The 11,947-nt window shown below is 57.6% G+C and overlaps 1 protein-coding gene across 2 annotated transcripts in view; it reads right to left on the bottom strand.

Annotated features, from left to right (window-relative positions):
• Positions 1-365: 365 nt before the first annotated feature.
• The window catches only part of EFNB1 (ephrin B1), a 50,745-nt gene continuing 39,163 nt past the window's right edge, over positions 366-11,947 (bottom strand). Inside the window, exons 3-6 of one of the 2 annotated variants that reach the window (XM_032702065.1) lie at positions 6,938-7,030; positions 5,909-6,037; positions 4,608-4,912; positions 366-4,269 (exon numbers count right to left, since the gene is read on the bottom strand). In XM_032702065.1, the coding sequence (XP_032557956.1) occupies positions 3,934-4,269; positions 4,608-4,912; positions 5,909-6,037; positions 6,938-7,030 (863 nt within the window). In that variant the 3' untranslated portion in view covers positions 366-3,933. Of the gene's footprint in view, positions 4,913-5,908; positions 6,038-6,937; positions 7,031-11,947 lie in introns of both variants that reach the window. The other variant, XM_032702066.1, reaches the window with a different exon arrangement.

Below are 11,947 nucleotides of genomic sequence, written 5' to 3'. Positions count from 1 at the left end.
AGGGGAGCTGGTGGCCTCAGAGGAGCCTCTGTCTCCTCAGGGACAGAGCCATGGAATCAGAGGCATTTGGGCTAGAAAAGACCTTTAAGATCACTGAGTCCAACCATATCCATTGAGTACCCAACCGTATCCATACACATCCAATCCTAAAACCGTTGAGTCCATCCAACCCTGAGTCCATGCTGCAAATATTGGACAAAAAACTCCAAACTTTGCTGCTGACCAAACCAAACCCAACAGATCCCTCCAGGACATGCCAGTGAGGATCTGCACCAGCCAACTCTTCCCAGTTCTCTTCAGCCCAGGCTGTGGCTGTTCAAAACACAACCTGGGGCAGGAAAAAAGCACACAGGAGAGAGCTGAGATTCCATAGGAAAAAAACCCTTTTATTTAACAATATATCAGGTTCCATCACGGCTCCATGGAGTTCAGCTGCCACAGAGCTGGTTACCGATGCCGATGATATGCTACTGGGAGGGAGAGCTGGGAGAAGGTGAAAGGAATCAAACCGAGGAACATGACACGAAGAAAGAAAATCTGCGGTGCCAGGGAGCGCGGCCGAGGGGATCCCGGCACCACCAGAGCCCCACCGGGAGCCCAGGAGGATCAACCAGCGCGGGGATGCCGAGGCCTGATCCGGGATGTGCCCCTGCCCGGGAGCAGCCGCTCCCTGAGGAGGTGCTGGCACAGAGGGGCCTCGTTCCCTCCATGCCTGGGATCCCAAACCATTCCCGCATGACCAAAGCCCCATCCCGTGTGCCCCACACAGGCACCGGCCGCATCCGGGCTCCAAGTCCACATCCACCTCTCGGCTAACAGCAGCGGAGGATGGACAAGGGAACCCGGCAGCCCGGATGCTCCGGCGGGGCCGTGGTAAAGGGCTGGGCAGCAGCAGCCCCGCAGCTGGTTGATCGTGGGGACAGTCCCCCCTCGGGACACGGGACGGATGTGACGCTGTGGGATGTGGACGTGGTCACAGCTCTGAAATGTGGGAGCGTGGTGTGGATGTGCTGGTGTGAGGCACTGCTGGGATGCAGGGAGGGACGTCCATCCCTGCTCCAGTGCCTCCAGATCCTCCAAGGACCCCTCTGTCAATATAATGCAGATTCCCAGTCCAGCTCCTGTGAGCCACTGGGAGGACTGGGAGCTCCCAGCTGCCTTCCAGCTGCCCACAGGGAAGTGCCAGGCATGCCGGTGACACCAGAGGTGGCTCTGGTGGGCACAGCCACCTCCCTGTGGGCAGGGACCCAAGGTGGGTATGGCTGAGGAGGAACAACCCCAACCGGGTACCAAGCAGAGACGAGGCTACGGTGTGCTGGCAGTTGGCAGATGGAAAATAGGGATAGCTGGGAAAGGAATCTGCACCAGGAGCAGCTCCACAGGCCTGGAAGAGCAGAGCAGGATCTCAGGATGTTGCACTGAGTTCTGCATCCCCAGGTTGGGTTTTTTTTGGTTAAAGATAAATAAGGAGATAAATTTGATGCTCCTTTAGGTCACCGCATGTCATCGAGTCTCTGCCCGTGCCCAGGTCAGGGCTCAAAGCTCTGCCCGGAATCAGGGCAGCCAAAAACTCACTGGGAATGAGCCAGGTCTGACCTGGAATCAATGGAATAGAATCCCAGACTCCCAGTCTCCCTCTCTGCTTGGAGCCCCTCTGTTCCTGCATTATATTGAGGGCACAGCCCCCCAGTGCCGCCCCCCGGCAGCCCCCACACCAGCACAGCCCGTGGGCTCCAGCGCTGAGCACTATGACAATGTTTTACACCCGTTCTCGTGGTTAAAATTTCTTTTTTTTTCTTTTTTTTCTTTTTTTTTTAAGTTCTCATTTTGTTTTTCTAAGAAAAAGCAACCAGAAAATAATTCGGAGTTTATACAAAACATCTTTACATTATTTCTTCCAAAAAAGACTAGTATTTACACAAACAAAACGGGGGGGGGGAACAAAAAAAAATTAAGGAAAAAAAAAAAGAAAAAAGAAAAAATCAACCAAACTTCAATACTTTCCATGAAAAGAACCCGAGGGACACACTCCGATCCAGGACCCAGCAGCCTGAGGTGCTCGACAAAAACCAAGAGTTCTGATTTCACCCTTTCTTCACATATTTACAAGGTTTTCCAGCTGTTCCCAGCAGGAGCTGGACTGATGGGGACGTCAGCTGGGGATGGCCACTGTGGGAAGCCACCAGCACTGTCAGATCACTTTTGGTACAACCCGTGGCCAGATTCCGTCCCATCGTCTGCAAAACCAAACCAAAACTACATTGTCCCTCTCCTGCCCCTCCACTCCGGCCGCTGCTCCCAAGGGATTCCACTGTCACTGTCACCGCCGCCACCGCCCAGCCAGGGCTCTGCCACTTTGGGAACCACAGGCCAAGGTCTGGCAGACGGGAGAAGGAAAGGGGGATTTTTTTAAGACACAATTTTCTGGGATTTCCAAGAACAGATCCCATTCCCAACAGGGAATGAATGGAGTGTCCTGGTGGGGATGGTTCCCGGGCCAGGGTGGGCAGCACTGGCACGGATGCCATGGAAAAGAGAGGGACGGAAGGTGCTACATGGGGAAAAGCAGTGGTGGGACGGGGGGAACAGGGAGAGGGGCAGGGCAGGGAGGAGCACCCACTGCGGCTCATCCCTCCCTAGGGAAGCAGCTGGTTCAGGGCCCTGGAAACCAAATCACCTCAGGATGCTGAGGGCAGGAGGAGAGCTGGGACACCCTGCTCTGCTCCAGTCCGAATTCCTGCCTTAGAACACCACAAACCCAACAACGTGACACCCCGGGATGCTCCCATCCCACTGGGGGCCAAACCCCAGCGCAGCACCCGAGCCACCAGAACCCCCAAGTCACCGGACACCCCAAGCCATTGGGACCCCCGTCCCTGCTCTGCCCCCCCGCCCCTGCCCACTCCTCATCAAGGCACTTTAGCAGAGCAGCTCCCTCGCTCTTTGGGCACTTCCTAATGTGGGATTCAGGGCCCTGGGGACAGGCGGGAACAGCCCAGGCAGAGCAGCCCTGCTGGCCCCACTCCTGCTCCCTGAGCAAAAGCAGCTACTGCTGGAAGGAAAAGAAAGTGAGGAAGAGGGGACAGCCAGAGAACAGGTGGGTGACAGGGCACAGCCAGCTCCACCATGCCCACTGGCATCGGCCACAGCGCCAGCAGGTCCTCCCAGGAAGAGGAAGCAGGGAATGATCCCACCAGAAAAGCTCAACCCTGTCCAGTGTTAGGCAGGAGATGGGCAAGGCAAGGGTGGGGGAGCACAGGCTGTGGGACCTGGAGGAGGTGGCAGGACAAGGATGCTCCCGTGCCAGGAGCAGAGTGGGGGGACAGGCATGGCAGAGGCTGGTCCCCAAAGCAGGTCTCACCAAGGGGCATGGAAAAGCCTTTGGCTCAGCTCCCAGCCAAGCCAAGCCTGGTACTCCAGCCTCCTGGGGGGCTTCCAGCCCCAAGCGCCAGCCTCCTCCTGATACCTCCGGCATGAGCTGTGGGTCGGGAACATTTGTTTTCCAGTTTTCCTTTCCAAGGACAACCTCCCACAGCATGCCTGGCTTGGGGGTTCTGCAGCTACCCCCTTCCACCCCCTACTTTGCTTCCAGCAGGCTCAGCTCCAGCCCAATGGAAACCCAAAGGCTTTTCTCCACAGTGGGATGCTCCGGAGGGGTCGGGAAGAGCTGCCGGGCCACAGCTGCTCCGCACGGGGCAGGAGGAGCCCCGGCCCCTCACGCACTGAATGCTTGAGACAGGGTGTAGATAGAATATTTTTTTTTTCTTTCTTTCTTTTTATAAAGAGACTAAAACAAGAGTCAACAGCTACGAACACAAAGGTTTCCAGGGGCAGCGGCGGGAGCGGGACGTGCCCCGGGGCCGGGGGGACGGCGTGCTGGAAGGAGGCGATGGCGTGTGCCCGAAGGCGGCGGGCCGGAGTCCCGCCCGGAATTCACAAAAATAAAAATGTTACAAAAAAATTAAAATAATTATAATAATAATAATAGTAGTAGTAGTAAATCGGGTTTGCCAGCTTCCTCCCTGCACAGTTGTCTGCATCTTGGCACCGTGGCAAAGCTTCCTCCTCCTCCTCCTCCTCATCCCCCCGCGGCTGCTTGCTGCTCCTCGGACACGGCCCCGGCGTCGCTCCAGGCTCCCGGCACAGGGGCACTTCAGCAAGGACGGAGGGAAAATCCCAGAACGAAAAGGGGAGGTGGAGTCCCCGGGTTTGCCAGCGGTGTCCCGAGCACGGAAAGGCACGGCGCCCGCCCCCACGGCCGGCCACAGTCTGGAGAAGAAGAGGAGGAGGCTGAAGGCTCACCCTCGAGTCTCGGGATTACAAAAGCTGAGAACTACAAAACTAAATACAAAGGGGAGAATCAGCACGTGAGCGTGAGCCATCCGCTCCCCGGCGCAGCCCCGGCGCTGCCCCGCCGTGCCGGGGGGGTCGTTTCGCTTCCTCCCTCCGGCGCCAGCCCGGGGCGGGCGGCCCCCGCGCCCGGCGCTCCCGCGCTCCTGCATCGGCCGTTCCCAGGCTGCTCCTCACACCTTGTAGTAAATGTTGGCTGGGCTCTGCGGGGGCATCTCCTGCACGATGTACACGGGGTGCCCGTAGTCCCCGCTCACCTTCTCGTAGTGCGGGCAGTAGTTGTTCTCTGTAGTCCGTAAGGGGATGATGATGTCGCTGGGCTCCGAGCCCGCGTTCCCGCTGCATTTCGGGCTGGCCAAGGTGCTGAGGGACAAGGCTGCGGCTCGCTGCTGCGTGTGCTTCCGGTGCCGCTTGCGGATCTTGATCAGGAGCACGACGAGGAAGATGATGATGAGGATGAAGATGACGCAGCCGGCGCCGATGGCCGCGAACACGGCCACCTTGGAGCTCAGGAAGCCGTCACTGGGACCTTGGGTCTCCTGGCCATCCTGGTTGACAGAGCCTGAAAGGCAAAGGGAGAGGGGATTCAGACCCTGCCAGGCAGCCAATTCCGTGCTCTGTCCGTGCGTGGATCACATATGTGGAGCAGGCGGACGAGTCGTCCATCGGACCCCTCTCTGCCCCCCAAATATAGCACAACATCCGTGCTCCCAGAGAGGGGAGCAGCCCCCTCACCACCTTCCCACCCCAGTCAGACCGACACATCCCTGGGAAGGACTGGGCAGGGCAGGCAGGACCCTGAGTATCTGCAGGGAGGGGAATCATGTGTCCTCTCCCTCACTCCGCATCACTGCTCCCCCTTTCCATCTCCCAGACTATGGAGCAGAGCATTGCTCATGTCCAGGTGACCATCAACCTGCACCCTGGGAGCCCTTGTTCTCCAAAACCAACCTGGATGTCCTGGTGAAAGTGGGCCCTGACACCCAGAGCCCCCCAATATCCAATTACTGACCCCTGGGCCAGGGCAGCCACAGCTCCCAAGGGGGTTGTGCTCAGCAGCTGATCCAGGTGGGAAGCAAAAAACAACTCTTCTCTGCTCTGTCTGATTTCATTTTGCTCTCAGCGGGGTCAGGAACTCAGGAAACCCTCTTCAAAGGGCTATCACATGGGCTCGGCTCACAAACCCAAGGACCTCGCCTCCTCCAAGCACTCTCAGATGTACAGTGCTGAACAGATGGGCAGCGAGGAGGAGGAGGAGGAGGAGGAAGAAGAGTGCTGAAACAGCACTTTCCTGCAAAGCTCCTGCCAGGAGCTGGGAAAACAAACCCAAGCTGCTCCACACCACAGTCAGGCTGTGCCAGGCCTGAGGGTCCCTGGGCTGGGGCAGGAGCTGCTGTGAGCAGCAGGGATGGCAGAGATGGGCACAATGCTCATGGGAAACCCATCCAGATCCTTGATCCAGAGAGCCTGGTATCCCTGGGATCCATGCAACAAGGCCAGCATCCTCCAGCTGTAAGACAGAGCCCCATCCCTCTGCAGGGGTCCCTGGGAAACCCACCCGGCTTGCCGGGCTCCTCCACCGCCGGGATCTTGCTGCGCGGGCTCTGCGTGACCATCTTCACCGTGTCATCCGACTCCTTGCTCGGCCGACTCGTCGTCAGCTGCTCTGGGATCACCACGTTCGGATCTGGGAAAGGGGAGGGGAGGGACGGATGAGAAACCTCAATTCAACCTGAATGGTAGCAGCTTGTTCTGCCCCTAAAGAACAACTGCCCCTAAATCCCAGCTGCTCCCACGGGGCACAGGAGTGATGGGAGATGCTGAGAGCAACTGAGCAAGGCTGAGCTGCTCCAGGGCTTGTGGGAAGCAGGTCCCCACCCTAATTCCCTGGTTTTCTCTTTTCGGAGCTCCTGTGCGTGGGCTGGGGCAGGTTTCTTGCTCAGGCAGGGGGAGGAAGGGAAGGGCAGGCAGGAGGCCAAGGCTGCAGCACAGCTTTGCCTGTTTATTATAAATATTGGCCCCAACGTGCAAACACAATAATGAGAAGCAGAATCGGGAGCTGTGCATCTGAGTTGGGGCCGAAACGAGTCCGGGGCATGGCTGGGGCTGGAGGCAGCTCAGCATGGGGAGCAGGAGCTCCAGAAGAGCCCGTGGTGATACCACTGGTGTCCCACTGCCACCAGTGACAGCTGAGAGCTGCCAAGCCCAATCCCTGACCCCTGCCCAGCTCCAACCCCTCCTTGGATACCCGGGAAGTCACGAGGGCACTGCCTGTGCCAGCCCCCACCAAGGCACTCGCACGGCTCATGGGTCCCATGCCAAGTTTGTTTCCCACTGGGACACGGACCACGAGGTGACCGGGAACAATCACTCCCTTTGAATCCCAGTGCTCTGCACATGTGTGATACTGGCAAGAGAAAAAAGGGAGGAGAAAAGATCCTAAAAATGGAATTCTGCTGAACTAACCCGGGCTCCCGGGAGCAGCTGGTGTGGCCTCAGCTTCCCTGGAATCCTGAACCACCCCCAGAGCAGCACAGGGACCCCAGCTGAGGGGCAGCAGGAGACCCCAGGGCACGGCAGGACTCACCCTGCCCCACTTTCATGACAATCTTCATGGAGCGTGTCTGGCAGACCCCTCCTTCCCGGTTCTCCAGGCCATCCAGCGTCCCGTTGGAAGTGGCTGCAAGAAAAGAGAGGGAATGTTATACGAGGTTCCTGGGAGAACAGGTGGGCAGGCACCCACTGTCCCCTGGCACCACTGTGCAGGTCCAATTCTCCATGGGCACCACCAGGCAGGTCCCCACTGTCCCCTGGCACTGCCAGGCAGGTCCCTGCTGTCCCCAGTCAGGTCCCCACTGTCCCCTGGCACTGCCAGGTCCCAGCTCTCCCTCAGCACCTCCCATCTGAGCCCACATTACAGCCACATTTTCACACCCCAGTCTGGAGCCCACTGAATTCCCAGCTCCTGCCCCTTCAAAGCTGCCTGCAGCAGTGAGGACGTGATCCCTCCAGCTTCCCCTCACTGCCACATCCACACAAGTGAGCCATTCTCCCTGCCTGCACCCTCCTCCCCCTTTAATTCCTGGATAATTTCCTTTGCTCCTGGTGCAGAATGGGAACACTTGCATATGCACAGTTTAAATTATACATCTCTAATTACACCCTGTGCCTCGGTGAAGAATGTAAACTCAGAGCCCCAGTGGGCTCCAGGGGCTCTAATTGCAGGGCAGAAGTCACTTAAATTCACATTAACTTTTCGCTGTAGCCGGCACAGATTTTGAAGCCTTTGGATCCTGCAGGAGCGCAGGGAACCGCACAGCTCCTGCTGCCATCCCGCAGGGAACAGCCCCACCCTCCAGCACTCTCCCCACAGTGGGGACGGCTCAGGGCAGGGGGAACAGGAGAGATCAAAAACCCAAACCAGGCGACTGCAGAATTAAGCACCTAAAGGGCAGATTCTGCTGACCACACTCAAAAATCTGGCTTTTGACCCCAAAAGGGCCCTGGACACGGACGCTGTGCCAGGCGTGGAGCGGCGCTGGCACACAGCCAGCCCTGCCCAGGGATCACAATGGTTCCCTAACTGACACCTCCATCCATCGTGGCATCCCAGTGCTCCACCAAATCCAAGCACAGGGATTTATTCACCCAGGGAAGTAACGAAAGCCAGGCAGAGCTCAGCAACAGCGTCGGGAATGTGATGCGACAGAGAATCACGGAGCTACGGGGATAGTTTTCCAGACACAAGGCAGGACTTGGCCGGCACGGCGCAGCCAACACCTACCCGAGCCTCAACGCCAAAGCTCAGCCCCGGGGTTTCAGGTTCCCTGCACAGCCCAATTCCTGCCTCCATCCTGCAAAAACAGGGGAGTGGGAGGGCGGGTGTCCAGTGGAAATTTGGGATGAATCCATTGGACCCTGCTGGGTGTCAGTGAGGGGACAAGAAGAGGCTGGAGTACAGAGCAAGGTCATCCTTCCGCACTCCCCTTCCCACAACAGGACCCTCGGGTGCCTCCATGAGCCTCCACGCTGGGTTACTCCAGAAAGCACATCCAGATCCCACTGGGAAGCAGTTCCAAGCCCATCAGCTCTTTCCAAACACCTCTGTGCAATCCAGGCTCTCGTCTGAAGCACCAGCAAATGTTTTACTGATCACAAAGTCCTTGGGCCGAGTTCTCTCCTCTCCCACGGCCCCTGGGATGGAGCTGTGCATCCAGGCAGCTGGGATCTGCTGGCGGGTGATCCGACGGGAGCACTGTCAGCACAAATCCCCACACATTCCCGCCTGGGAATGCAGAGGAATGCCAGCCTGCTCAGGCTCTTCGGAATCCAACCAGGAGGGGCCTGAGCTCAGACTCCCCATAAAAACATCTCAGGGAGAGAACTCCAGCAGAGAGTACAGCAGCTCAGTTCTCCCAGGCCAGAGGCACTGGTTCGGGGGTGAAATAAGTGGATACATCCCAGTTCACGGTACTGAAGCTACTCCATGAACAGCTTCCCACCTTCCCAGCTCCATGCCACAGGTTGCTCCATGTCAAAGAGGTTCATCCATTTGGGGAGAACGGGGCAGTCTGTAAAAACCAGGCTCTGCGAGGCCTCGTGAGTCTTGTTTATAAATAATTACCTAATTATATCAAAACGAGGTACAGACAAATCGTGGCTCAAGTGTGGAAGTCAGGAGATCCCACAAAGGCAGCAGTGACAGGAGACAGCAGTTCCTCCAAATAACTACAGAGACGCTGTGTCTGGATACAACAAAAACATTAAAGGTCCAAAGAGGACAGAGGGAGCAGCTGGAGTCACAGGGACGGAAGCTGGAGCCACAGGGATGGCAGCTGGAGCCACAGGGATGGACAAAGGGACACAGCTGAGCATCTTCCTTCCCACCCCACACACAGGACTTGAGCACGAAGGTTCTTCTTGTTCTGTTCGTGTTAATGATGAGGGAGAAAGTAGCTTTGAGAGGGAACTGAGCAGTTGCTTGAGGTAATGTAAAAAGGAGCAGCTAGAAGGGCAAAACACTTGTAAAACCCACAGTGATGGTCTTGGAATGGCCTCTGGAAACAAGGACACACGCTGCCACGCTCCATATAAATCCACAATGGGGCAGAGCAAAGCTGGATGCTCCACACAGCTGGTTGGGCTTCCAAAAGTCAAAATTCCAAAATCCATCCCAATGGTGAAGAGTCCAATGGCTGGTGGGTTTGATATGAACACGTAGGACAGAGGGATGTGCTGAGCAGCAGGTCCAGCAGGGCAGGGGCTCTGGCTGGGGGTCCCCAAGGACCCAGAGGTGAAGGCTCCTCCAGCGTGGTTCCCTGTGAAGTTCAGCCGTGGAGAGCTGGTCCTCCCACTCTGTTTCCTGCTCTCTCAGTGGAAGAAGCCCGAGCAGAAGGCTCCAAGATCAGGTCAGCCCAGGTCCAGTGAAGACATGGGATCCAGGAGGCAGCTGATGGATTCCCGGAGCGCCTGTGCCACTCACTCCAGGTGAGCAGTGGTGACACCCCCAGTCCTCAGCTGCCGATGGAATCCAGCGTCAGCAAACCCACAGGAACACGGGAGGAAAAGGTTAAATCCACAGGCACAGTAGCAGCTGCACGAGAGGTGGGAGAGCCCTGAGCTGGAGAGAGGAGCTGCAGAGAGGTAGCAGGAGGCAGAGCTGTGACACCACGGAGGGACCAGGCAGGGAGCCGGGAATACCCAGGCAATAGGAAATGGCAGGTCTCAAACAACACTGTCACCTCCACTCACCACAGGAGCGAGGTTCGATCCAGCTCCAGTGACAACAAGTGTACAGGAGCATTTTCCGGCCCTGTTCCACTCTGGAGGGATTCACGGGTTGGCTGGGAGAGCAAAAACAACCTCTGGCCAGGTGACTTCCACTGAGAGCAAGGCCTCTCCCAGCCCCCAGAGCCATTAGATGCCTTTCCCTAATGGAGCATTAAGCCCCTCCGGTGAGTGATGAGGATTTACCAGTGATACTATTAACCATGTAATTGCCTGTCAATTTAGAGATGCTCAGCCACCATGGAAGCACAGACAGGACCTCCACTCCTGGCATTCCTCACACCAAGTCCAGCCTCATGACACACACCAGGAGCCAGGATAGATGAATGAGAGACCACACAACCTCTTGGTCCCATCTCCAAGCAGGCGATGGCATGTGCTCTCGCATCTCACTGCCTCCCCACACCAGCACTCAGTGTCACCAAAGCTTTTCTTCTTCCCCTCAAAATATTTCAAAGGAGAACTCGGGTTTTGGCAGATGGGAGATGCTGGAAGTAATACCTGGCAGGAGATGAAGGCAAGGGTCTCTTAAATGGTCAGCCTTGGACAGAGCGAGATGTTTGGTTTCTCTCCTGGATTCCCTCTAGCAGGGCTGCGTTATGATTTGGGCCCCAAAGCACAATTAATGTGCTGAGACTGTAGCGAATCCAAGTCTCTTTCCTTTTATTGCTCTTAATCACTCTTCCATCTGTGCACCACAGCCCTGCTCCAGACCCAGCCAGGCACGGCGTGGCCACAGCCCGGACGCCTCCCCCAAGCCCCCCTCACCCCCAGACCTGCACAAGGTTCGTGTTTCCATCACTTTAGGTGAGGTGACTGCATCCCACCGGCACCCACCGGTGCCCCGCAGCCTGACCCCAATCCCAACAGAGCTGAGGGACCAATCCTGGGAAGGGGCAGCTGGTGCAGAGCAGCCTTGGCTCAGCCAGGACACTCATGCCAAGCTGAAAGCCCCTCCTGGCACAGGTGAAGACCCTATGGGTCACTCTGGAGATGTGTCTCACACATCTCCAGTGTGCTCCAACACCGCCACAGATCCTTGCAGGAATCCACAAACACTCTACTTAAAATAAAAATCCATCTCCTGCCACCTCCCCTCTCCTCCAGGTCCTTCAAGTTGTTTTATGTCCCTTGGTGCTGACACAGAGGTGCTGCACTGGCGCCCAATCCATCACGGGCACCGAGCTCCCTCCTCCCCCATCCCAGCCAGGGCTGGCACCCCAGGGGACACGGAGCCACTTCCAGGTCACCGAGCAGAGGCACCCGCCTGCTCCGCTGCACACAAACTGCCCGGGGCCTCCAGAGAGCACGGCTTGGTTACAGCCCCTTCTCCTCCTCCTCCTCCTCCTCCCTGGCAGCAGGGACATGCAGCCCCCGCTCACGGCATCCCGTTATTATTTGTATTAATATCACTATCACTGCTACTTCCTCACTGTCCTGCTGTGGGGAGATGAGCCCCCCATTTCATGCACATTCCCCCACCCCACACACCTCCCCCCACCCTGCACACATCTCCCCAGCCCTTTCCATGAGCTCCAGCACATTGGCTGGGGTGTTTGCCAGGTCTGGGGCAGGGGCTGTGTGGGGGGAGCCCACCCCACGCTGTCACGCTGCCAGCGGGGCCGGCAGCAGCTTTCCAGCCTTCCAGCCTTCCCAAGGCAGCTGCGCCGGGAAGGGGCCCTCCGGCCCCCGAAACGTGTGTTTGAGCCAGCCCGGCCCTGTCCCGTCCCCGCTCGGCACAGGAGGTGCAAGGCTTGGGTTTCACACACCCTCCTGCCAGCTCCAGAGCTGCTCCAGAGCTGCTCCAGCC

The sequence above is a fragment of the Chiroxiphia lanceolata genome, chromosome 14, assembly GCF_009829145.1.
Source record: "Chiroxiphia lanceolata isolate bChiLan1 chromosome 14, bChiLan1.pri, whole genome shotgun sequence".
Taxonomy (NCBI): Eukaryota; Metazoa; Chordata; class Aves; order Passeriformes; family Pipridae; genus Chiroxiphia; species Chiroxiphia lanceolata.
Note: the sequence above shows the minus strand (reverse complement) of the source record. Positions and strands in the feature narration are given on the sequence as shown.